General features: G+C 46.6%; 1 protein-coding gene across 1 annotated transcript in view; it reads left to right on the forward strand.

The window, feature by feature from the left end:
• ush1c (Usher syndrome 1C) overlaps positions 1-27,888 on the forward strand; it is a 343,726-nt gene that overhangs the window by 86,138 nt on the left and 229,700 nt on the right. The window contains exons 5-9 of the mRNA XM_086007821.1: positions 15,449-15,557; positions 16,182-16,206; positions 23,202-23,259; positions 25,425-25,528; positions 25,689-25,773. Coding sequence (XP_085863947.1) covers positions 15,449-15,557; positions 16,182-16,206; positions 23,202-23,259; positions 25,425-25,528; positions 25,689-25,773 — 381 coding nt within the window. The remainder of the gene's footprint in view (positions 1-15,448; positions 15,558-16,181; positions 16,207-23,201; positions 23,260-25,424; positions 25,529-25,688; positions 25,774-27,888) is intronic.

The following is a 27,888-nucleotide window of genomic DNA, read 5'->3' on the forward strand; positions in this document are numbered from 1 at the left end:
CCAACCCTGCCCCTGTATCGCTCTGTGCCCTTCTCCCTCGTGTGAGCAACAAGCATTCCCTTAAATGCATCAATGTTCTCTGCTTCAACCACTCTACCTTTCTTTCCTGAAAGCGCTGAATAATTCTGGGGTATGGTTCTACTGGTGCCAGCTGTCTTCCAGTATATCTTCAAAGTGTTCAATCATTGTGCATGAATCTTGGCATGGACTACCAACAATCACTGTCATCAATGAGGGTGGACAGTTATCACAGCTGAGTGTGTTCCTGTCCTCACCCAATATTCACACAGGTGCATTTTCCTTTTACAGTCACTGGATGGATTCGCTCAAACTAGGAGTGCCAAGGCCAATTGTTACATCCTCAGATTGAGATAAGCTAAATTCAACACACACTGAGGCTTCTGGTTTGCATGGCTCACTAAGTCATTAGGGCTGCTTGCATTTTTTTGTCCGTTTTTTTCCCCCCATTTTTGATCCCTTATATTAGTCGCTGCATGCTGCACAACGTTTATGTCCAAGAGGACAGGCAAAGCACCTGTTCCCAGGAATCTGGCAATGCCACGGTGCAGCTGTTCGAAGCTTTATGCTAGTAGTCCAAAGTGACTCCATGAATTATTTTTCCACATAAAAATCCACCGCTTAGCACCAATTCAAAGAATCAGTGACCAATATCAAATTCTTGCAATGTCATAATTTTGCATTAACATGTGCAAATTGAAAAAATTAATTGCAAATTTGCAAAGTGATGCCACCCCTGATAAATGTAAATGTTTTCTTTCTATTTTTTTCCTCCCCAGGATGCCACGATTCAAACTTGACCTTGTTACAGTGCCACGTTAAGATATCTACACCACAGCTTTCCTTTCATGACCCACTGGATTTCAGTCTTTTTTCAGATTTCTAGCTTTTGCATTTTTTAATCATTTTTATTAAGTACTAGTCCCATGACATGACAGAATAGAAAGTTAGATCCAGAAAATTACTTTAAACTAAACTGAGAGGATAGGTTAACAGTACATAGTTTTGAACTAGTAACAAGCAAATTTAGGACTAATCACTCACCAGGGTGGAAAGTGGATGTAAAAATCTTGGGATAATTTAAGAAATAATTCGATGCCATGATTGGAGGGACTGTAAAATCTTTCTGGATGGATAAGTTAAGATCAGCCAAATGGCCTTCCTTGTCTTAATTTATCATGTGACCTTGTGAAACTAGCAGCAGTATTGAGCAAATTAACATTTGAGTTTAGTTGCATTCGAACTATCCTGACTGTGGCTTTGCTTTGTATTTAGTTCAAATTACAATTTATCTGATACATGTGACTGTGACCCAACCTTCTGTTTATAGTTTGATTTTGTACTGCTTGATAAAGAAATGATTGGTTCTATATTCAGCTGGTAGAAACATAAGAACATAAGAACATAAGAAATAGGAGCAGGAGTAGGCCAATCGGCCCCTCGAGCCTGCTCCGCCATTCAATAAGATCATGGCTGATCTGATCCTAACCGCCAATCTACTATCACAGAACCATCTCCTGAATCTAACAGAATTAGACACACGAAATAGGAGCAGGATCAGGCTAAACGGCCCCTGGGCCCGCTCCACTACCCACAGGGTCATGACCGATCCGAACCTAGACTCATGTCCAAATTCCTGCCCGCTCCCCGTAACCCTTAATTCCCTTTACTTCTAGGAAACTGTCTATTTCTGTTTTAAATTTATGTAATGATGTAGCTTCTACAGCTTTTTGGGGCAGCATATTCCATGGACCTACCACCCTCTGAGTGAAGTAGTTCCTCCTCATCTCAGTTTTGAAAGAGCAGCCCCTTATTCTAAGACTATGCCCCCTAGTTCTAGTTTCACCCATCATCAGGAACATCCTCCCCGCATCCACCCGATCCAACCCCTTCACAATCTTATATGTTTCAATAAGATCGCCTCTCATTCTTCTGAACTCCAATGAGTAGAGTCCCAATCTACTCAACCTCTCCTCATATGTCCATCCCCTCATCCCCGGGATTAATCGAGTGAACCTTCTTTGTACTGACTCAAGAGCAAGTATGTCCTTTCTTAAGTATGGACACCAAAACTGTATGCAGTATTCCAGGTGCGGTCTCACCAATACCTTGTACAACTGAAGCAATACCTCCCTATTTTTATATTCTATCCCCCTAGCAATGAAAGCCAACATTCCATTGGCCTTCTTAATCACTTGCTGCACCTGCATACTAACCTTTTGAGTTTCGTGCACCAGGACCCCCAGATCCCTTTGTACTTCAGTACTTTCCAGTTTCTTGCCATTAAGATAATAACTTGCTCTACGATTTTTCCTGCCAAAGTGCATAACCTCACACTTTCCAGTATTGTATTCCATCTGCCAAATCTCTGCCCACTTACTTAGCCTGTCTATGTCCCCTTGCAGGTTTTTTATGTCCTCCTCACTCACTACTTTCCCTCCCATCTTAGTATCATCTGCAAACTTTGATATGTTACACTCGGTCCCCTCCTCCAAATCGTTAATATAGATTGTAAAGAGTTGGGGACCCAGCACTGACCCCTGCGGAACACCACTGGTTACTGATTGCCAGTCTGAGAATGAACCATTTATCCCAACTCTCTGCCTTCTGTTAGATAGCCAATCCTCTATCCATGCCAGAATATTACCCCCAATCCCGTGATTTTTTATCTTAAGCAATAATCTTTTGTGTGGCACCTTGTCAAATGCCTTTTGGAAGTCTAAATACACTACGTCCACTGGGTCCCCTTTATCCACCCTATACGTTACTTCCTCAAAGAACTCCAGCAAATTTGTCAAACATGACTTCCCCTTCATAAAACCATGCTGACTTTGTCCTATTAAATTATGATTATCCAAATGTCCTGTTACTGTCTCCTTAATAATGGACTCCAAAATTTTACCTACCACAGATGTTAGGCTAACTGGTCTATAGTTTCCAGCCTTCTGTCTACTGCCCTTTTTTAAATAAGTGTGTTACATTAGCAGTTTTCCAGTCTGCCGGGACCATTGCCGAGTCCAGGGAGTTTTGGAAAATTATTACCAATGCATCCACAATCCCTACCGTCACTTCCCTCAAGACCCTAGGATGTAAGCCATCAGGTCCAGGTGATTTATCCACCTTGAGTCCCATTATTTTACCGAGTACCACTTCCTTAGTGATTTTGATCGTGTTTAGCTCCTCCCCCCCTTTAGCCCCCTGTTTGTCCAGTGTTGGGATATCCTTAGTGTCTTCTACTGTAAAGACTGATATAAAATATTCATTCAGTGTTTTTGCCATCTGCATATTTCCCACCATTAATTTCCCGGTCTCATCCTCTAAGGGACTAACATTTACTTTAACCACCCTTTTTCTTTTTATATAACTATAAAAACTCTTACTATCTGTTTTTATATTTTTTGCTAATTTACTTTCATAATCTATCTTCCCTTTCTTAATCAATCTTTTTGTTATTTTTTGCTGTCTTTTAAAGTTTTCCCAATCCTCTATCCTCCCACTAGATTTGGCTACCTTATATGCCCTTGTTTTTAGTCGAATACTATCCTTAATTTCTTTACTTAGCCACGGATGGCTGTGTTTTCTTTTACACCCTTTTCTTCCTTAACCCTGGCACCGGGCAGGCAACACAGCCTTCGGGACTCTCGCTCTTGGCTGCAAAGAACTCTATCTTTCCCCCTAACGATACTATCCCCTACCACTACAACATTTCTTTTAACTCCCCCCCACTTGAATGGCCCCCCCGCTCCACGGTGCTGTGGCCAGGTTGCGCATCCTCCCCGCAGTCCCTGTTCCCATCCTCACAGGGAGTAAGAGCCTCGAACCTGTTGGACAAGAGCAAGGGCTGCGGCTCCTCCAACACTACCTCCTGGATCCCCGTACCTGCCTCACTTCTAGTCACACCATCCTGACCCTGGCCACGGACTACATCTGAATTAATTAATCTAATTGGTGTGACTACCTCGTGATACACAGAGTCCAGGTAACTCTCCCCCTCCCTGATGTGTCTCAGTGTTTGAAGCTCGGACTCCAGCTCTTCAACACGGAGCCGGAATTCCTCGAGCAGCCAACACTTACTGCAAATGTGATCACCGTGAGCATCAATGGTGTCCACCAGCTCCCACATATTGCAGCAGCAACACATCACCTGATCTCCTATTCTATGTAATTAATTAAATTTATTAATATTATTCTTAAATACCCTCTGCCCCATTTCTAGATGGTGAATATCACACCTTAGAAACTATAAACCACAGAGTTTAAGCTTAAAAAGGGAGAAATACTTACCAACCAATCACTTACCCGCTTTCTGGTGACGTCACACTTGGATTACTTTTTACCTCTCTCCTTCCCTCCGAGTTCCCAGACTGGAGACTGGTAAATCTTACCTGGGTCTCTGGGACTTTTATAGCCCCGCTCTGCCGCTCGAGATTCCCGCCGACGCACTGAGGCCTTACCTGGTCTCTGGGGCCTTTTATAGCCCCGCTCTGCCGCTCGAGATTCCCGCCGACGCTGTGAGGCCTTACCTGGTCTCTGGGGCCTTTTATAGCCCCGCTCTGCCGCTCGAAATTCCCGCCGACGCACTGAGACCTTATCTGGTCTCTGAGGCCTTTTATAGCCCCGCTCTGCCGCTCGAGATTCCCGCCGACGCACTTGCAAGAACTTGCATTTATATCGTGCCTGTTGTATCCTCAAGAAGTCCTAATGCTCTACAGTCACTGCTGTTATGTAGGTAAAATTGGCAGCCAATTTGCACTCAGCAAAGTTCCATAAATTGAAAATAAATGAATGAATGATCAGATAATCTGGTTTTGGTAGGAAGAGTGTTGGCCAGATACCTAGAGAACCTCCTGCTTCTCTGAATAGTATCATGGGGTCATGAACAGGCAGACAGGACCTCGGTTCAATGTTTCATCCAAAGATGCTACCTCTGACAATGCAACGTTTCATTAGTACTACACTGAAGTGTAGCCTAGATGATCCGCTCGGGTCTGTAGGGGGAAAAATTGGGTGTCGTTAATGTCGCCAGCGCCCCGAAAATGTTAGCTCCCCTCCGCCGGAAATTAAATAGTAGCACCCCAAGCAGGAGGTGGAGTGCTACTGGAAGCGCTCCACCTCCTCCTTGGGGCGCTATTACTGAAGTTCGCGGTGCTACGTGCAACAGCGCCACGTACAGCAGCACATAGTGCTGCGTCATTGTAGGCTTCCTCCCCTAATTAAAGGGGAGGGGCCTAGTGCTGCACGCACCGGGGCCCTGCTAGACCACCGGGGAGCGGGGTGCCATGAAAACAGCTCGCCACTCGAGGAGTGATCGCGGCCGGCACCCCGAAAAAAAAAAAAAAAAGGGAAAGGGGGCAGGTGCTGGTAGTTGGCCAAAATTAAAATGACCGCCTGACACCTGCGCCTTTAACGACCGCTGCTGCCGCTGCAAAAACACCCCCTGATCCTGTCGGACATATCATCCGGCGATAAGTCAGGGGTGCAAGGGAGGTTTGCGGTCGGGGCGCAAGCGACATGCTGTGCACGGCGACGACCTCATCGCCAGCAGTGCAGCACCATGGGGCACTACCGGCTACCACCACCGCTAACCTCCTGCTGAATTTCATGGGAGGCGTTAGCGGCTAGGGGGTTTGTGCCCCATTAGCCCCCCCCCCCCCCCCCCCGGGGGCACTAACAACAGATGCGAATCAACCTAATTATTCCCCCGTAGTGTTCCAGCAGAATTCAAGGCAGAAAAGTCACCAGCCTTTAAATGGATGCACCCAAGGCTGTTAAGTCCTTCTTTAATATTCGGCTTCTTTAATATGCAAATTGTCCTGCAGGGCTGGAGAGTAATCATTGTAGCACCATTGTTCAAGAGGGAGAGAAAGCTAAACCAGCTAACTACAGACAACTACAGACCAGTTAGTCTAACATCATTTGTTGGCAAACTCTTAGGCTGGATTTTGTCAATGGGGGCGTGTTGAGGGCAGGACTGCTGGTTCTTGGGTTTCAATCCCGCCCCCAATGACGTCCAGCCAACCCGCGCTATTTTCCCTTGATTGACCTTGTTAAGCCCACCCTGTGAGCTTAGCAGGCCAATTAAGGGAAAGCCGGTGACAGAGGACGTCAGCCTATGACATTTCATCTGTCAAAAATTTAGACAAGCTTAGAAAAGCTGTCAAACACTGACAGTCTCTGTTCTATGGTGAGCCCTTGCACTGAAGGCTCACCAAAACCTATTTCCTCAGCAGAAATCAGATGGCTGCTGCATCTGAGAATGCAACAGCCATTCTGTCATCTCTGCTGTTGCGATGAGGAACCTCCGGATCCCCAAGGGTTGAAGCCTGCAGGAAGAAGGTAAGGAAACTTTTTCTAACACTTTACACTCACCTCTCATCCTTGCCTCTCCATACTTGCCTCTCCACACTTGCACCGATCACTCACCTCCACAACAGACTTTTCAATCCCTCTCACCCCTGCAGACCCACTGCTCACCTCGCTGACCCTGGCGGGGTTTCCCGACGCTGGGAAGCCCGCACTTGCAGGGGTAAAATGGGGATAAGCCTCAAAACTGCCTGTTAACTACCTGTTAACAGGCAGTTAATTGGCTGTAAACCCCTTCTCACCTCGAGGAGATGGGTCCCTGCGCGAACCGGGGACCTGCCTCCCGGGAAGATGGCTTGGGAGCGGGTTCAGTACCCGCTCCTAGTTTTTGCTATTTTCCTGGCAGTCCTGCCTCCTCAGGGCTGGGAAAATTCATCCCCTTAGAATCCATGATTCAAGATAAAATTTATTAACATTTAGAAAAGCATGGGTTAATCAGCAACAGGCAGCATGATCTTGTTAAATGTAAGTCCTGTTTGACAAGCTTAAGGGGTTTTAGAAGGTATGATTGAATAACTAGATAAAGGGAATATAATAGAGTATTATATATGGATTTTCAGAAGAGGCGATATGAGACTTATAAGAAAAATTAGAAAAACTCAGCCATATGGTATAAGAGGAACTGTCGAAGTATGAATAGAAAGATGGTTGACAGACAGAAAACAAAGAGGATAAATGAGTGTTGCTCCGATTGGAGAATTGTTGGAAGTGGTGTACCCCAAGGGTTGGTGCTGGGTCCACCTTTATTTGGTATATATAGATGATTTGGACTTGAATGTTGGGAGCATAATCTCAAAGTTTTGTGATGACACAAAAGTAGGCAGTTAAGTAAACTGTGAGGTGAGCTGTGAAATACTTCAGGAAGTTAGTTAGGATACAGTTTAGCAAAATGGGTAGAGAGGTGGCAGATGAAATTGAATGTGGATAAATGTAAGGTAATACATTCTGGGATGAAAAACAAGTAATGAGAGTAAATACTCAAATTGAAAGACACTGGGAGATATGTATGAATAGAGAGACCTAGGGGTTCAAATGCATGACTTTCTGAATTGCCAGTGCAAGTTAGACCACAATTAGAGTATTGCATCCAGTTTTGGGTGCTTCATTATAGAATGGACATTGAAGCCATACAGTGCAATTTCACCAGGACAATGTCAGGATGGAAAGCAATAGTTATGAGGGACGACTTGAGATACTGGAACTATTTCCACTAGGGCAGAGAAGGCTTAAAGGAAATTTAGTAGAGGTTTTTAAAATTATGAAGGTGTTTGATAGAGTGACTAGTGGGAGTCTGACATCAATTGAAAACTGTCACAGAGAGCAAGGAGAGGTTAGGAAAAATTTATGTATGCAGCAGGATTTAGAGACATGGAATGCTTTGACTTCCTAGCATGTTATTTTTGCTGCAATGCACTAATAGTACATGTTATCTGCAATGCTAGTGCTATTTTTCTTTGGGTAGTTGACACTGTCTTTTAGAAGTTAGGATAGGGTTTCACAGAATGTACTAATATTTGCAAGAGGAGATCCCCACACAGAAATGTTTAAAAACCTCTGTTCCCAAATGATTCCATCTCAAGGTTCAGTGTCTAGGTATCATTTTTCCAGTAGATGGCGTAGCAACCTAGGCTTCCTCAGTAAGCAATCTTTCTACGATTGTTTGTTATCCTAAATAATTTTCAGAAATGGGAGGAAGCAGTGCAATTGAGACTTGAATAGGAAAACCAGCTTATGGCTTAACGCTTTTTTAGTCTATGGATATTTTGGTACATTTTTTTACTTTTGTTCCCTTTTCTTCATCTGTCTTACTGAATGCATTCCGCCATTACAGTAATTGCAGCCTTCTCCTATATCGCTGCCAATGCCCTCAAAATCCAACTGCCATGAGTTACTACAGTCTGCTCTGCAAGACTCTCCTTTCTGATGTATCCTCCCCTGTGCTAGGAGAGACTGTCGCCTCAACTTGGGGTCCGTCTCTGCTGTATGTGGCTCAGACTGAGAACTCAGCAGAATGGGACTGAAACCTGTGCCGGTTTCTGCACTGTGGCACTGAACATTAACACAATAATGCACAGTGCCACACCAAAGTTATTATTTAACACTGAAAGTGAGGAAACATTTTCATGTAAATACATTTACAATATGGCTAAAACGTGTTTATTCTGTTTCATGATGCAAATGCATGATACAAATATATTTTGCTACAACTAATGTTTATGCTGCAATTTATTTGCTGCAGTGCACCTACTTTGGTGAGGGATCATTTCACAGACTGACCTGATATCTGGTTGCTGACACCACTATTTTATTAATTATTATTATTAGAAGTAAAGGACTGGCTTTCTCTTTTTGTATACCTTTTTAACAAATAAGAATGTTCAGATGTTATTTGTCAGTGTTTTATACAAATTGTGATGTATGAACGTAAGAACATTCAAACCATGTAAACTTTGATTAAAAATTGTATTATTGCTGGCAGAACCTTGAATAAAGAGTACAGTATGATGAAATGTGAATATCATAAGTGTTCCCTCACTACATTGCAGCATCTGTTTGATTGACTTACATCATGGCGTCAACAGGGACAGGCTGGTTTTCACCTGGAGTAATGTATTACCAGGGTTACTGGTACATTAGTATTTCTCATCTTAGATTCTTTCTGGCTTTTGCATGGCGTGAGGTAGGGGAGAATTGGTAGAAATATCCATGCTGAGCAGCATTCCCTGTGTATATTTGTTGCATTTTAGAAGATTATATCGAATGTACAGCAAAGAAACAGGCCATTCAGCCCAACTGGTCAGTGTCGGTGTTTATGCTCCACACAAGCCTCCTCCCACCCATCTTCACCTAACCCTATCAGCAGAACTCTAACCCTATCAGTATAACAACTAAAAGGTATGAAATAAGTAAAGTCCATAGTTCATCACGCCTGTTACCTTCATAGACCATTTCAAGTTTGCCCTGTTATTGATGCTACCCAACTCACCCATCCCTCTGAGGAAGCAACCAGTCACCAAGCAGATAAAGCTCTGTGAAATTACTCAACAAAAAACCACCAGAATTTCAGGCACATATGTTCTCATCAGCTTGATTCAGTCGGTAGCAGACTTGCCTCTGAAACAGAAGTTTGTAAATGCAAACGCCACTTTAGGACTTGAGTGAAGTACCTATAAAGGAATGGCCAGATTAACTGTCTCTGGTGGCATTGGTAGTGGGAGGAATGTTGGCCAGTAGACTGGGAAAATTCTCTGCTCTTTTGCTAATAGTGCCATGGGATCTTTTACATCAACATTAATCTGGCCATTCATTCATTTGCTATTCATGGGACCCTGCTGTGCAAAACTTGGCTGCCATGATTGCCTACATAACAACAGTGACTCCACTTCAAAAGTAATTAATTGGTTTAACATACCGTGGGACATCCTGAGGATGTAAAAGAGGCTATATAAGTGTAAGTTCGTTCTTCTTTCTTTCTCAGATAAGTTTCTTTTTAAGATATAATTGGTTAGTTTGTATAGCCAATGCAGCAAGCAATGAGAGCTGTTTTTAAGGCTGGTAGGCCTAGAAATTCAGTTGGGCGCGCCAGCCGTTAGCGCCTTAGTAGATCTCGAGCGCTAGGCGCTTAGCGCCCGGGCGCAGCGCGATCTGCGCCTCGCCCCAACTTCAGTACACATTTAGCGCCGGCGCAAAGTCTTAGCGCGCGCCCTGCTGCGCGCGCAGATCATGACGTCATTTACTAGTGCAACGCCCTTTGTGCGCCCCGAACCGGAACTTCACTCGTGCCGGGCGGCCCTAACGACTGTGAAGTGGAACGGTACACAGCCGAGGTGGGCCGCGGGGAGCGCTAATTAAAGGGCACTTACCCTGCACTATAAAGGCCAGCCATTTTGCAGCATTCACTCTTGTGCAACGGTTTTTTGGAGAGAGACCAAGGAGGAGAGCTTACTGGTTTGGACCAACACTCGGACAGGTATTTTTGGCTCAGGCCAGAGCTTAGCAATTATCTTTGCCTTCATTGAGAGCTCATTATTTGCCAGCATATAATGGGGGCTGCATTGGGTGCCAACGCTGACTTTCAGCCTTATGCCAGAAGGGCTTACAGACGCCGTGAGAGAGTGGCAGCCCTGGCTAGACGCAGAGGGGGCAACAGGCGTCGCCAACTGAGGCCTCACCCACCCAGGGTATACCGCCAGCAGTCCTCCTATCTGACCATGTCTGCCGCGATGTGTGTAAGGAGGCTGCAATTCAGAAGGGAGGTGGTTGCAGACATCTGCCAGCTGCTTCAGAGAGATCTGCAGCCACAGCTGATGCGCAGGACGTCTCTGTCAGTGGCAGTGAAGGTGACGGTGGCTCTCAACTTCTATGCCACCGGCTCCCTCCAATCCGCTGCTGGGGACATCGCTAACATCTCCCAGTTCGCCGTGCATTGCTGAATCCGCCAGGTGACCGAAGGCCTTTTCAGAAGGAGACATCAATTCATCTCCTTCCCCATGACCCTGGACAAGCAGCAGCAGCGTGCAGTGGAATTTGCAAGAATAGCGGGCTTCCCCATGGTGCAGGGTGCCATTGACTGCACGCATGTGGTTTTGCGGGCACCTCTGGAGCATGCCGAGGATTACCGCAACCGGAAGGGCTACCATTCCCTCAACGTACAGCTGGTGTGTGACCACAGGCAGCGCATCCTAGCTGTCAATGCCCGCTTTCCAGGCAGCAGCCACGATGCCTTTATCCTGCGACAGACAACTGTGGCTGACATGTTCCAGGCACAGCCTCCCCCAAGAGGATGGCTTATCGGGGACAAAGGCTATCCTTTGTGTACCTGGTTCATGACCCCGCTCCGCGCGCCCACGACCCCTGCTGAAGAGGCATACAACGAGAGCCATCAAGCGACTAGGAACATCATAGAACAAACAATCGGCGTCCTCAAGCAATGGTTCCGCTGTCTCGATCGCTCCGGGGGAGCCCTCCAGTATTCGCAGGAGTGAGTCTCCCAATTCGTCGTTTGCTGCATGCTGCACAACCTGGCTATCCGCAGGACTCGGGCACTGCCACCTCACGTTTGACCCCCACCTCAGGAGGAGGAGCATGAGGAGGAGGAGGACGAGGAGTACCAGCCCAGGAGGGAGGCATAAGGTCCAAGGGCCGCCCGTCAGCGGCTTATTGAACGTCACTTCTAGGCCCCCTGTCAGGGAATGGCTTGTGCCAATGAAAGAACATGATTGCAGCCGCTTCGCAAGCCGTCAGCCGGTTAAGGCAACAAACACTTCAAAGATCAAACATGGACAATGTTAATAAATAAAATGCTTTATTGTACAAACTCAGGGCCCTTCCCACATGAAAACCAAAAACAGACGAAACCCCCAAAAAACACTCAAACACATTACTCGCTCCCACAACCTGGAGAGGATTAACAAAACAGTGCAACTAAAATGGCCGTCATCCTCGGACTTCGTAAAATACAAACATCACATCCTCGGCCTCAAAAAACAAACATCCAATTCTCTACCTCAAAAAACAAACATCCAATTCTCGGCCTCAAAAAACAAACACAACTGGCCACACATTCGACTTTTTGGCCCGCTAGGGCGATGCCTTGGCCATCTTTGTGTGGCCCCTGCCCGCCCTGCTGCTCCTCCTCAAAGTAAGGCCATTGGCTGCTGCAAGGCTGGGAGCAGGCTCCAGAGGGGCACATGTCGTGACGGCAGATGCCCTTGGGGGTCGGCCTAGTCGAGGTCTGGCCGTTGAGCAGGCGGCTGTTGAATGCTGCAGCTGTGGCTGGCCAGCATCAATCGCTGCAGCAGCTCCACTGGGGGAGTGGCAGTGGCGGCTGGAGGAATAGGGGCAAGCTGGCGGATGGCAGGCGCTCGCTGGTCGCCTGAGACACTGGCACTCGCCCGGGCCAGCACTGCAGCATGCGCACCAATCTGCCGAGGGACAGACCGCTGTGCTGCTGCAGCGCGCCGGGTGCCCTGGCGATGCCTGGCTGACACAGCGAGCGTGGCAGCAGTGAGTGCCCGTGTTGACCTGTTCAGTGACCTCATCAGAGCACCCAGTGACTGCACGGCACCACTGATCAGCTGCCCACTCGCTGCCTGATCTGCCCCGAATGCCGCCCGACTCACTGCCTGATCTGCCCCGAATGCCGCCCGACTCGCTGCCTGCTCTGCCCCGAATTCCGCCAAACTGATGGCCTGTGAGGCCCCGACGTCGGTGACACTCCGAGAGAGGGACTCGATGGCCTCAGGCAACCGTGCCACTACCCCCATGAGCTCCGTGTGCCGGCGCTCCGAGTCCGCGGACAAGTCCTCGAGGCGGTCCATCTCCTCGGCGAAGACCTTCTCCGGACTGGAGGCCGGACTCTCCCTCTGGGGAGAAGGCCGCCGAGCTGGCCGACCCTTCCTGCGTTGCTGGACGCCGCTGGGCCCAGCAATTGGACTCCCCTCCGACCCTTCCCCCCTCTGGGGAGAAGGCCGCCGAGCTGGCACCCCCCTCCCGCGTTTCTGCAGGCCGCAGGTCCCATGAGCTCCCCTCCCCTCCGACACTTCCGCGACGCTCCCCTCCAGGGAAGACGTGTCCCCTACATTGGCATGGGTTGCCACGGCTGAGGGTTCCCCTGATGGGCCGCCTTCCTCTTGCTCCTCCTCCTCCTCCTCCTCTGAGGGGCTGTCACTGGCAAGTTCAGGGACCTCCTCCTCACCATCTGAAAGCAGGAAGGCACAAGAGTAGCTTTAGAGTGAGGAGAGGGCGTCAGCGAGGGATGCATGAGTGGTGGCATTCAGCGCATTGGTCGGACAGTGGCAAAGGGGATGTAGATCTGATGCGCAAGTGGGACGAGAGAGGTCCAAACATTGATGTCCTTACCATTGGTGCCCAGAACAGGGTCGGCATCTCCACATGCAATGGGGCCAATCACCCGGCCACCCATGATGCGCTCCACGCGATGTTGCAGCTCGGTGAGCAGCTGGATCTGGGGTCGGCCTCCCCCGGTCGCAGTCCGGCTCTTCTTGTTATTGGCCAGCTTGGCCTGCAAGAGAAAGGACGGCTTCTAAGTACAGTGTGTAGCCCTGATCTTGTGTGCACTGACCTCCCATGGTGGAATAGCCTGGCCAGTGTGTCGCCCTGATCTTGTGTGCACTGCCTCCCATGGTGGAATAGCTTGGCCAGTGTGTTAAGTGCAGAATGTGCAATTGATGTTCATGCCTGTTCCATAGCTGCTGGATGAGGGCTGGCCATTAGGGCTTTCAGGTCCCTTTGCCCATAATGTGAGGTGCACATGCAAGGATGAGGAGGTCACTGGAAAGGGTACTCACCCTGACAATCCGCGTGAGGTCATTAAACTTTTTGCGGCATTGGACACCGGTCCTGGGGACCTCACTGTTGGCTGACACCTTGCTGGCGACATGCCTCCAGGCTCTCCGGTAGGCGCAGACCGGCGCCTTCCTGCCATTGTCCGGGTACAAAATATGGCGCCTCTTCTCCACACCACCAACCAGCACACTCAGATCACGCTCTGAGAAGCGCTGCGGTCGTTCACGGGCCCTCTGCATGGCTTCAGGCGCTATTTGGGTCCAGCAGCAGTGTTCAGGCCTAGCTGGAGGGCTCCACTATCCAGGGCGTGGCAGCAGACAAAGTCGACCCTTCCCCCTTAAGAGCTGGCCGGTGCCAGGGTGTCTGCTGTCAATCACGAGATGGCCGCACCTGCGCTGCGCCCGGCCTGGGCGCTCTCGCTCAGCACCTCCGGCTTAGCGCCTAAAGAGAGGCGTCCAGCGCCAGTTTTAGCGCTCGAGCAAACTCTTAGGGCAAAGCTAATGAATATCGGAGAAGTGGCCTCGATTTGGCGGCGGGCGCAAACTTTAGCGGCCGCCCGACTTTAACGCCCCAAAAGTGGCTACAATGAATTTCTAGGCCGTAGAGTCTAGTATGACTCTAATTTGAACTCATTCCCAGTTACTAGCTATCAGCTAGTATTTCACACTTGGACTATTTTAGTTTTCACTGTGATGATTACTTGCCGTCAACAAGGAATAATTAATAATCTTATAACACTGATATTCAATTTATTTTCTGTTCTCCTATGCATGACTATAGGAAATAGAAACATTTTATAATTTCTCCTGTGGTATTGCACATACAACATCAAAGATTATTCTCTCTCTCTCTCTCTCTCTCTACCTGATCCTGTTGTTTTTGTGCTGCTCTTACTCTCTTCTCCTCCTCTGCTTCTGTCTCTCTCTTTCTCTTCACTTCTACTTCTCTTTCCCTGACTCTTTTTGCTTCTCTCTTTGTCCTCTACTGCTTCTTTATCTTTTTTAAAATTTCTGTCCAGGTGGAAGCCACCATTCGCTGCAAGCTGTATTTGAAATGGGGTTGCAGAAATACAGTATGTAGCGCACAGCAACTCCCTTCCCAGCCTCTCCCTCAATCACTGGTTCTTCCTCCGCACCCTCCCTCCCATCACGTACCCTACCCCTTTCACCTTCTCATTAGCATCTGCCTTTGCTGCCACCTCTTCACCCTCATCACTACCCCTAGTTCTGTCCCTTTGAACTACCTACTCATCCGTTCTATTCTACCAACATCTTGCTCCACTTTCACTCTCCATCAACTCCCCCATCTCCAACTTGCTCCCCCAAATGACAGAGAGAAAGAAGCTCCCTCACCCTCAACCTGATTTTCCTTTTCCCCTCCCCTCCTATCTTTTCCTCAAAGAAGCATTTTTGCTTTCAAAATACAACTTACTTATTTAAAAAAAAATCAAATTAGAATGAGAAAAGACAGTGATGGAACCTGGAACCTTCCTTGTCTGTGGCTCAGGTACAATCATCTGAGCAACTGGGAGAGCAGGAAAAATAGAAACTTCTTAGAAAGTGTGAAAATGGCAAAACAAAGATGGATATAGTCAAATGAATTATACTGAAGAGTGACCCAAATACCTGCAAGAAAAATAAGTTATTTCTTAGAATTACGGAATTTGGACCAGGGACTCAAACAGCTGAGATATTGTGTATAAAAACAATGAGTTTTGTTCTGAGCTGGTACTCAGATTTCTTTTTAATATATTTTTCAGCTTGGCGATGAGATTGTTCGGATAAATGGCTACTCAATAGTATCTTGCACCCACGAGGAGGTGATAAACCTTATCCGCACCAAAAAGACTGTCTCTCTGAAAGTCAGACGTAAGTGTGTAAACTTTTATAATCTGGCTGATTCATTTACTGCATAGCATAAAATCAGGTCTTGTATTGTTTGTATGATGTGTACCTGGATATCCAACATTTAAATATCAGCTCCTGATAAGTTTGCAATTACAAATCCTATACAAAGCTGATAAATTGACAGTGCACCATTTTGCTGAAATTATTTTTTAAATTTGGTAGGTCATATTTGTTGAGAGATTATGCCAACCTTCCTTATTGTCACTCAGGAATATTCTGAGAGTGGTGGGATGTGGAATCAGTTAGTCACATGTTGGATACTTGATTTCAAGTGTGCCCCTGTGCAGTTGCTAAATGGAAGCCATGCAATTTCCCACAGAAAGGAAACTGCAGGAGCAACTGTTAAAACTGCAGATCCGGTACTTCCAATAGAGCCCTCTTATTTGTTGTATGGGTATTGTAGTTCTAACAGCATTCTCTGCCTATCTGTTGCTGAAAAACAAAAGAAGGCTAGGGAAAGCATATTAGGTAAAATATATCTATGAATTGGAGTATGCCATCAGTTCTAATATTTCCTTCTAAGTACCTAGGAACTTTTTACTGGTGACAGTTTAGGAATTGCTGATCATGTCTTTGTTTTTTCAGATGTTGGAATGATTCCTGTCAAAAGGTGAGAGGGTACTTATTTTTTTCAAAGCTAATAATCAGAAAATGTCTGTTGAATATCAGTGCACAGCAGATAGATATTTACATTGGTTTGCTGCACTGAATAGTCACATAAGCAACTAATAAAAAAGCAAAATACTGCAGATGCTAGAAATGTGAAATAAAAACAGAAAATGCTGGAAATACTTCTTCCAGTTCTGACGAAAGGTCATTGACCTGAAACGTTGGCTGGAATTTTCATTACCTGGGCGGATCGAGAGTGGGCGGTCGGCGTGGTGGGTCAGGATCCTGTTCTTTTTATCCCACTCCTCAGAATGACTTTCCCTTAATGGTGCCTATTAAGGCAGGCCTGCAGGTTTCCCGGGCCTATTAAATGGTCTGGGTCTGATGACCGCATCGATGACTCATTTCCAGCCTTGGACAGATTGCATTTGAAGGTTCATCTAGGAGTGTGCAGGCAGTACATTTCAGCATTTGCTTGCTGCTCAGCCTTGCACACATGGCTTCACAGAGACACAGGGCTGTACCCAGGTTTTCGGATGACTCCCTACATATTTTTGTGGAGGGAGTCAGAGCACGCAGGGAGGTCCTCTACCCTGCTGATGGGCGGAAGAGACCTCCCCAGGAGACTAAAAGAGCCTGGCTGGAGATAGCAGAGGAGGTCAACAGCAGGGATGTGCTGAGGAGGACCTGGGAGCAGTGCCGGAAGCGCTTCAATGATCTCATGAGACCAGGAAAGGTGAGTGCAAAACCACACTCAACTCCATCCTGCTGTGCCTGTCATCACATCCCCATCATTCTTCCCTCCCAACCCTGCTCCTGCACATCCTTACTCACACCAACATACCTTGCACCTCCACCCATCCCTCTCTCTCTATCTACATACTCACAACCCCATCTGACAAACCACCCTTCACACTCGCCCTCACCCTAATGCAATCATACCAACTGACAACACACAAGGAGCCCGCTTTGCATTGGCACTTTGGCATTAGCACCCTACTCCCTCATAGTCAACCTCTAAAGATGTAACCCACACATTCCTTACACTCATGCCATCGCTCTCACTCAAACTTCTCTTGCTTTCCTCCTTGCAGGAGAAGAGAGCCCACAATAAGAGGGAGAGGGAGAGAACCGGAGGTGGCCTCCATCATTCGCCACATTGGAGGTCACCCTGGAAGTCTCAGGAGTTGCAGAGCAGCTGGCAGTGGGAGATGGAGAGAGGGGGACATCTCAGCAACCTGGTGACAGAATTACATCTCATACAGCCACATGGCATACAGCAGTCACTCATATGGGGACTGATGTCAGCAGCCAGTGAATGTTCATCATGTGCATAATTGTATCGTTAACCATTCTTGATATTACATTTCTAAATCATCTCTTTACTCTCTCACAGAGCAACCCCACTGTCCAGGCGGAAGAGGAAGATGACTCCTCAGAGAAGCCTCCAGCCTCTGAGGGTGCAGCGTCACCAGACATAAGCGCACCCAGCGCAGTTACACATACCTTGGTGGGTGCCACACGAGATAGAGTAGTGGTGTCACCTTGTGTCTCACAACTCACAAGTGAGCAAGAGCAGATATGGGAGACAGGGACCGCAGTGGAGACTCCTCACTGGAGGGCGCAGGACACTCCCAGCTCTGCTCAGCTGCATGCAGATGCTGAGCCTTGGGGCCGTTGAGAAAGAGGGCGATCCTGGAGGTACAGGAAGAAGTGCAGGAGATTCTGACAGGTTTTGTGAGCGCGATGTCTGCAAATGTGCAGAGAATGGAGGAGTCCATCTCCAACTTGAGCACCACCGTGTTGCAGGCAATGGCGACTAGAGCTCTTCCATGGATAGGATGGCCACCTACATGGAGCAGCTATTGCGCCACCCACATGAGCACATGCTATCTATGGAGAACAGATGGCAAAGGCTCATAGACCTCCTCTCTAGGAGGGATGTAAACGTAGATTTGGATCCTCATGGCCCCACTGCTGTGCAGCAAGATGCTCTCCAGCTCCTTGCTAGCAGGGAAGTGCTGGTGCCCCATGAGATAGATGATGGTGAGAGAGAACATGGAAGTGGGGGCTCCTCTCAAAGCGTTCATACTTCGCCCCTGTTGCCTCCCTCTCAGTCAGAGCCCCAGAAGCCTCCTTGGCACATGATGGTCGAGTTTGCCCCTGCACAGTCGCAGGAGGAGCAGATTTTGGCGGGATCATCAGAAGCTCAAAAACTCAGAGGATGTCCGCCAAAATTGTCTACGCAGAGGCAGCAGGGAAGTGAACAAGCGGGTTGCACCTCGCAAAAGCACACATTGGTGAAAGATAACACAGAAGTAGATGCACAAGGGTAAGCACATGGGTGCTTAAAGAAGCGTTTCTGTTAAGGTTCTGTTACTGTTATGTCACATATAAAACTATTTATTTTTACCACTTTCCGGTCATGCCCAATTTTGTCTGCTACTTTGGAAGTGGCTTAGTGAGTTGGAGTAAACGGTGAGACAGATGGACATGTGGCTTTCATTATATCTCTCCTCGGCAACAGTACTTGGCCCCCTCAAGGGTGTCATGAGCCACGTCTTCAGTGGATAGCCCTTGTCTCCAAGTAGCCAGCCGGAAAGTCTGTTTGGAGGTGCAAAGAGCTGAGGGAGGGTGGACTGGCGCAGCACGAAAGAGTCATGGCAGCTGCCGGGGAATTTTGCACACACATGCAAGATGATCTTCCTATGATTGCAGACCAGCAGCACACTGAGGGAGTGGAAGTCCTTGCAGTTGACGAACACTCCTGGGTGATGATGGCTACATGTGTGCAGTCGATGATGCCCTGCACCCATGGGAAGCCAGCCAGAGCTGCAAAACCTGCTCAGTAACACTGGTGTCATCAGTGGCAAAGTTGATATAATTGGCTGACTTGTCAAACAGGGCATCGGTGATCTGTGTGATGCATTAATGGTTGGCCGACTGCGAGATTTCGCAAGTGTCTGCTGTAGATACCTGGAAGGAGCCTGAGGCAAAGAAGTTGAGGGTGCTGGTGTCATTGACAGCCACTGGTAAGGCGTGTCCACCAGGCCCTCTGGGCTGCAGGTCTTGCTCCAGCAAGATGCAAATGTTTGCGATGACCTGGTGCGATAGCCTGTGCCTCCTTTGACACTGCTGCTCAGTCATGTTGAGGAAGCTCAACCTCTGCCTGTGTTGGGGGTATCGCCTCTGGCACGGTGCAGCCCTGCGCTGATGCCCTCTGTTCTGTGGCGCATCAGGTCATTGAGGAGAAGGTTGGTGGTGTTATTGCTGCTGCTGGTGTTGGAGCTCATCATGGTCTGATTCTGAGGACCAAGGTGAGACAGTATAAACGGCACCCATGCTGATGTAATAGATGGCAGTCAAGCAGAGATCAGAGAAGCAATCTGTCAATGGTGTGATAGGTAGTAGCAATGAGGTGAGAGACTTGCAAACTCTAGACACCTAAATCTGTGCTGAAAATGCACTCAGTAAGAACATTTCCCTTGGGAAAGTAAGCAGGTGTCAGGTGGCAGTATTTATTGTGCTCTCCATGCTCTACATTAATGATCTCGATCAATGGCCACTGAACTTCCGCCTCAGCTTGACAGGCGTGGTTCCCGAGCTGCGTGATTCCCGTGGTCATGCAGTGAAATTCAAAAGGTCTGGTTAAAAAAACAGTTAAGGGTCTGACCACAATGTAATAATGATCTAAATTAGGACGCCTGCATCTGCCGTTGGGGTTGCTGCCGTACTGGCAAACGTGCCCGAGTTTGGGGGGAGGAGGCGGGATGACGGCGGGTTCCCGATGCCCTCCGATTTATTTCCACTTTTACTCCCGACCCGCCTCCAATCCCGCATGCACGGAAGCACGAAAATTCCAGCCGTTAACTCTGTTTCTGTCTCCACAGATGCTGCCTGACCTGCTGAGTATTTCGAGCATTTTCTGTTTTTATTTCACATAAACGGCTACCCCAGCTTATCAACAACAACAACTTTATATTTATATAGCACCTTTAATGTAACAAAACGTCCCAAGGCACTTCACAGGAGCATTACAAAACTAGACTAAATGTAACTGCTTGGATAATATGAAGAAACTATTGTGTATATATATGTAACACATAAAAGCAACCACTTTGTTTTCTCTGTTAAACTGGGGCTTTTGGATTAGAACTTGTTGGCCACAAGTGTCATTTGATTAATTCTGATGGGCCTTCTTCCGTCAGCAGATGTTGTTGCCAATTTGTGCTTGTAAAATTTATGAATTATTCCATGATTGATCTTTAAGAGATTTTTTTATAGCTTGGCTCAGTTGCTACCACACTGTCCTCTGAGTCAGAAAGTTGTGGGTTCAAACACGTTTATGGATTTGAGTGCGTAATCTGGGCTGGCACTTCAGGTCATTGTTGGAGTTGCTGTTTTTCAGATGAGATGTTAAACTGAGGACCCATTTGCCACCTCAGGTGAGTGTAAAAGATCCCGTAGCACAATTTGGAGAAGAGTAGGGCATTTTTGTGGTGTCCCGACCAATGTTATTCCCTCAGCCGTCACCATCAAAACAGATTATCTGGTCATTCATTTTCTGATTGTGGGAACTTGCTGCCTGCAAATTGACTGCCAAGTTTGGATATATAACAGTGACTATACTTCAAAAGGTACTCCGTTGGATGTGTAGTGCTTTGGATTTAGCATTTATATAGTACCTTTCACGGCTCCAGGAAGTCCCAAATTGCTTTGCAGCCAATGGATTACATTGTGCAGTGTAGTCACTATTGTTTTATAAACTCACACTGCAGCATTTTTGGCCTCAACGTGGTTCCACAAGCAGCAATAAGATAAATGACCAGTTATTTTTTTTGGGTGGTGTTAATTGAGGGATGACTATTGACAAGGACACCAGGAAAACGCCCTGCTCTTCTTCAATAGTACCATAGGAGATTTTGCATCAATCTAAACAGGCAAAAAAGGGTCTTGTGTAATGTCTCATCTGAAAGACGGCACCTCCGACAATGCAACACCTTCTTAATACTGACCTGAAATGCCAACCTAGATTATATAGTCATATCTTGGAGTAGGACTTTGAACATACAACCATCTGACTCGGAGGCAAGAATGCTATCAGTGACCAAGCTCGAGACTTTTGGCAAAAGGCACAGAATGTTGCCTGGGTGATGGAGTTCCTAAGAGTGCAAAGTATTGTAAATGGCACCTGTGTATTGTACAGTTCATTGAGACCAGCTGTTGCCTCCTGACAGGCATGTATGGGATTGGTGTCCTCTGGGAGGGTTGCCCTGGAATACCCAACAGGGTAATCCTCCTCGAAATCACCTTATGCAGCAGCATCTCTACTTTACCAGCCATCAAATGGGACCGGATGATATGGTACTCTCACTTGCTCACAGACTCTCTTTTCTGCTTCCAATTGGGTGTCCTTTCATTACATTTTTGACTTGCACTTCTTCCCAAATCTCTTCCCTCACAAAGCCTTGGCAAAGGTTGAAAATATTTCAAATCCACATTGAAACATGATGGCAGTTTTTGTCCTCATACACAGCCACTTATCTTTAAGTGGTCACATTCCTCTAAATTTCAGATTTTCAGCTGTCCCTCTAAGCCACTGCTTGTGCTGGGATCTTCTACTATTTATTCAAGTGACCTGACCTTGCAATGTGCTGTGGGCTAACTTGACCCTGGCAGCCAGCCATTCCGAGCAGATTTTGCTGACACAACAAAATTGTGGTTAAGATATTTATAAGATCTGAGACCTGAGATTATACCCTTCAAAATATTCCCTGATATTCTGTTTACTGCTTTTGCTTTTTGTAGGGGTTTCATTTTTTTGATCAGCAGTTATCACTGTCCTTCATGTCTTTGATATGTGATGGTGCTTCCACAACAAGTTTCATAATTGTGATATACTTGTTGCAGTTTGATAAAGGAATTGACCAGTGGTTGATTGCCAGGTATATTCAGTATACACTGAAGGTAAGAAATGAGGAAATCTGAAACTAAGATTATTTCTGGGTGGAGCAGATCTCTGATTCTTCCCAGTTTGGATTTTCAAATTCTTCTTTTAATCACTGATAAGTTGACAAGGCACCCAGTTGACAAGTGATTTGTGTCTCTCAGTTACTGATAAGTTGAAAGGAGAGCAATGATTTAGGCTCTTCAATCACTGATGTGACAGCACACCCAGTGGCCTAGAAATTCAGTGGGCCTTGCGCCCACTTAGCGCCTAAAGAGGTCTTTTGCGCCGGCGGGGTGGTAGCGCGGAAATTGAGTGCAGCGGTATTGGCGGCGGTAGCCGTTAGCGCTGCGCCGGGACCGATGACGTCATCGGTGTGCGCGGTGGCCCGTAATGCCCCGAAACCGCGCCGATCCCCATATTTATTTGCGCCCGCCTCCTCCGAAGCGGGCGCAAACAGCGAACAGAAAACGGGGCCGTCCTGCTGCCATAGTGGGGCGCTTTAAAGCTGAAGGTGCGGCCGGCCGCTTTTTCGGCGGCCGCCTGCCCGCACCTCCTTCCCCGGCCTCCTCCACCACCCCCCCCCCCCCCCCCCGCGACATTGCCGGCTGGTTTCCGTGGAGCCCGGCACTTCTCCGTTGTGCCGGGCTCTTTCCGGCACTCGCGATCGGGGCTCCGGCCGTTGCAGGCACCTCCCCCTTAAGAGAAGGAGGAGGCCTGCAGTACCGCAGCCTGCCGCACCACATCGGGTGGCGCTGCGGCAACTAGCGCGCCGATATTCTGTTGCAGCGCCCCAAACGGAGGCGGGCTCACCCTGGTATAGCGCCCGCTTCCGAATTGGGGCGCAGAAGACGAATATACGGCGTGCGCTAATGCCTCCCCGCCCAGCGCTAACTTTTGGGTGCGAGCGAGCTGCCCGCGCCCAAGTGAATTTCTAGGCCAGTGACTTTTCCTTCAGCCACTGACGAGTTAAGATGACAACAGTGACTTATGCTCGAAAGGCACAGCGGGCAGATGTTAATGACATTTCCATTTTTTTTTCTCTTTAGTTCTTCTGAGGACTCTTTGAAATGGCAGTTTGTGGACCAGTTTGTGTCAGACGCTGGTGTAAGTTGTAGATTGTTATTTTATTGATTCCCCACCCCCCCCCCCCTTTTCCATTTGTGGTCATTGGCAGCTCTTGCAAACCCTTCTCTAGCAACTGTCTGCAAATTTGTTTCTATTTTAAATTTAAATTAGTTTCACTTTTAATATGTTAAAATAGAACCATCCCTGTGTAATCAAATGTGAGTGTCATTCTGACAAGTTGGAAGAGCCAGTGGTAACTTCAGTGGTGAGATGTTGAAGGTCACTACTTGAAAATAAGTCAATGACTTTTGAGCAAGTGTCTCTCTATTTAAAGCAGGAGATGAGTTGACGTAAAGGATTGAGTAATTGACATGCACCTGGTGGCTCTCTTTCAAGGACAAGGATTCTTCTTTATCAGAGTAACTGTCATGATATCAAAGGAGATTTATATTTTATTAAATCAGTGTATAACCCTCAGAGTTACAAAGGGAAATGCTTTTACAATTATCAGTGCTCCTCAGATCCATTTTTACTATTTTTATATGTTCAAGCTTTACAGTGGTATGGTGGGAGCAGGCATTTTGGGTGGCACCCCACTTTCATTGACGTAATGAACTGAAGAGTGTTTTACACATTTCTCTATCACCATTCCCTATTTTGCAGGAGAGCAACAGTATCAACAACTTCCACTTGTATAGCACCTTTAATGTAGTAAAAAGAAAGACTTGCATTTATATAGAGCCTTTCATGACTTCAGGACGTCCCTGCAGCTTTTGAAATGTAGTCACTATTGTAATGTAGGAAAGCACGCATAGAGGAAAAAATGGACGCCGAATAGTTGCAGAAGAATTAGGAGAGATGACAGAAAACATGATTGAAAAGATAGGTTTGACGAGGCTTTTAAATGTGATGACAGAAGTATCTGAAGGCCAACAAAAAGGAGATACAGTAGAAAATGCTTACATCCAGACTGCTTCTGACCAGCAGTTTTAAAACATCATGCAGGGGGAAGAGGAGATAACTGAGAGGCATTTTGTCAAGGTTAGGATTATGCAGCAATTCAGAGGAATACACAGCCCAGACTTTGTGTACAGATGACACTTAATGTAATTTCACTGGTATATTGTTTGCTGTTCTATTGAAAATGCAACTAAAAATCTTTGATATTGTTTATTCTAACTTACTTGTGCGTGTACTCCAAACTAGGCTTTAAATTATGGCACCACTGTAAAATGAAAAAAGACCACGTAGATATATTTATATATTGTGGGCAGCACGGTGGCATAGTGGTTAGCACTGTTGCCTCACAGCGCCAGGGACCCGGGTTCGAATCCGGCCTCGGGCGACTGTCTGTGTGGAGTTTGCACATTCTCCCCGTGTTTGCGTGGGTTTACTCCGGGTGCTCCGGTTTCCTCCCACAGTCCAAAGATGTGCGGGTTAGGTTGATTGGCTATGATAAATTGACCCTTAGTGTTAGCGGGATTAAATACATGGGGTTACGGGGATAGGGTGGGATATGTGTTGGTGTAGGGATAACGGGGATCGGGTGGGATATGTGTCGGTGCAGGCTCGATGGGCCGAAATGGCCTCTATCTGCACTGTGTGGTTTCTGTGATTTCTGTGATTTCTGTGACCACGTAGATATATTTATTACGCACTCAATGATATTTTAATTATTTTACTATAAATCAGGGCTCTGTTCCTGGTCGCTTTGGGGACTTGCTTAAATGCAAAGAAAAGACCGAATGCTACATTGTAAAATAGTTTATGCATGCTGGTTGGCATTCTATATAACCATAGCTGACACTGATGGTGGAAACGTAGCACATGTCACTATAGTCCTTGAGTGATTTCATTTTATTAATTTCCCCTTTACGGTCTTTATGCTCTTGTGTGAAGTTTGTTAGTAACATTTGCAGGACTTTTAAAAAAATTTGAAAATGCAGTCTTTGATAGCATTTTATGTGAGCTCTCTCTCCCATGCACTATAAAACAACAAGACATTTTAAATATCTCGAGAATACCATTGATGAGAAACCCCAGCCATATTTAGAAACTTCTACCAACTCCAAAGGAATGCATGTTGAAAGTGAAGTTCTCAGCCCTAGTATATCTTATTTACACCAATATCATGAATGTGGATCTGATCAAAGTCTGAAATTTGTTTTTTAATTAGAGTTTGTTCCCAATCTTGTTTGTTGTAGGATGGGAAGATCAGTGTAGCTGGCTTGGCTTCACTGGGAAGCAAAGAAATAAAGGAAAAGAAGGTCTTTATCAGTTTAGTTGGCATAAAAGGCATGGGATGTAGGTAAGACATTTCTTTTGTCAATTTTTCAAAAAAAAGAAATAAAGCTTTCCTATTTAGGTTGTACTTTTCACCTTTACCATTAATTATTGAAGGCCTTACTTTATTTACTTTGTGGATCTTTTACACTGTACTCTCTCTCTCTCTCTCGCTGCTAATATAGCATTTCCAGTGGCCCAACCCAGAAACCAGGGATCTTTATCAGCAATGTGAAACCAGGGTCTGTATCTGCAGAGGTGGGCTTAGAGGTGAGTGAGTCACATGAACAGAAATAGAGATTTGCTATTAGCTCTCTTATCTGATAAAAGCTAGTATGTCTAAAACTACTTTTACTTTGGCGCTACTGGAAGCAGTGGAAATTGTAAACTGTTGGGGTTAGAAATCAATGAGAACACCACTCCATTGTGAATAAAATAATATATTTATTGTACATAAAATAAATTGGACCATCTTGGGTGAGGTATATGCATGTTTGCAGCCCCTGAGATGATTTATAGGTTTGTACGTAGCACAATCACCAATGTTCCTATAACATGCCTAAGCAATACAAATGAGTATTTGACCTCTGAGGAATGTTTGCTTATAAATATCTTCCTGCCTATAACGGACAGATTTTAAATATCCTGAATTGCATGCACTATTACTACATGTTAATAACAATTACATATAATGTACAAACTACCTATTTACAATGATATATGCAAATGCTATTATCATGCCATTCAGGACATTTAAACCTGGACCAGAGTATGCTTCAAAGCTGTTACTGCATTATTGTGGTGAAATTTATCTAGACTGACAATTACTTTATCTAGACTAACAGTGGCTTTATTCATCAATCAGATGCCAACATAGAAAAATGTTGCAAGGCACTTCATAGAGGCGTAATCATAGAAAAATAAATGCCGAGCCAAAGAAGCAGATATCAGGAGGGGTAACCAAAAAGCTTGGGCAGTCTATTGCTGGTCAATCTATCCAATCAATCCTTTTACTTACAGGTCCGATTTTACACAGTATAAAACAATTCAATAAGTCTTTCTGAGATGATATGAACCAATTTAATTACTGGCCAACTCCATTGCATTTGGTGCTTTTAGATTTATGCATTAACACTGTTGATTCTCTGTTTCTTTTAAAGAAGTTATTAAAGTCAATGGCTGTAAAATTCGGCTGCTTAGTGCCTGCTATTTCGGTGCTATGAATGCCGCTTTGGCTCCAAAACGCCGTCCACAGCACGCCGTCCACAATTCTGAGATATACCGCAACTGAAAGGGATTCCACTCCCTCAACGTCCAGCTGGTATGCGACCATGTGCAGCAAATCATGCAGGTCAATGCCCGGTATCTTAGCGGCAGTCATGATAATATCGTTCTGTAGCGGTCTGCTGTGTCATCTGCATTTGAGCCACCACAACAAACCAAAGGTTGGCTACTGGGCGACAAGGGCTATCTGTTGACGACATGTCTAATGACTCCGGGTGCACAACCTACGCACAAGTGGACAGTATGCATAAAATGAAAGCCATGCTGCCACACGAAATGTCATAGAGCAGACCGTTGCATGCTGAAACAACACTTTTGCTGCCTGGACCACTCTGGAGGAGCCCTGCAATACTCGGCAGAGCAGGTCTCAAAATTTGTCGTGGTTTGTTGCATGCTGCACAACCTCGCCATCATGAGGGCACAGCCCATATCACCAGCTATACGGTGAGCAGCTGAGAAGCAGGAGGAGGAGGAAGGGAGAAGGCAACCTAGACAGCTCCTTTTTGACTGGGCTGCCTGTGAATAATTCATCTGACTGCGATACCAGTAAACACAACCCCACTTCGCCATTCACCAACAGTTCCACACCTTACCTTCCCTCTGTTACTGATCATCATACAATCTGCTTGGCCACAATGCAAAAATAAAAGCCAACACAAAATAAACATTCCAAACCAAATTTATAAATCAAACCATGCCATATTGCAAACAAATGCCAAATAATTGACCTTGTGCATTCCCTCAGTGCCTGTGTACTATGTGCCTTTGCCTGTCCTAGTGCTCCTGCGCAGTGCTACTCCAGTGGTTGCATCAGGGCTGGTGGAAAGCTGCTGACTTGCAGTGGGCGTGACTACAGATGGCCATGGCGGACAACCTTGAGCAGTTCTGGGCCCAGAAGGCCCAGCTTCGGACTGCACTATCTCGGCATAGGCAGCAGCAGTATGGCTGGCTGGCTGACCGGCAACAACGAGGGCACTGGTGGAGTGCCAGTAGTGGGAGGATGAATGCTGCCAGGTTGGTGCTCCACGGAACTACTGCCACTCCCCGGGGTGGCGCCTCAGCAATCCTAATAATCTGTTGGAGGACAGATTGCTGGACTGC

The sequence above is a fragment of the Somniosus microcephalus genome, chromosome 15 (genome assembly GCF_052327205.1).
Source record: "Somniosus microcephalus isolate GS21.2 chromosome 15, FLI_Smic_1.0, whole genome shotgun sequence".
NCBI lineage: Eukaryota > Metazoa > Chordata > Chondrichthyes > Squaliformes > Somniosidae > Somniosus > Somniosus microcephalus.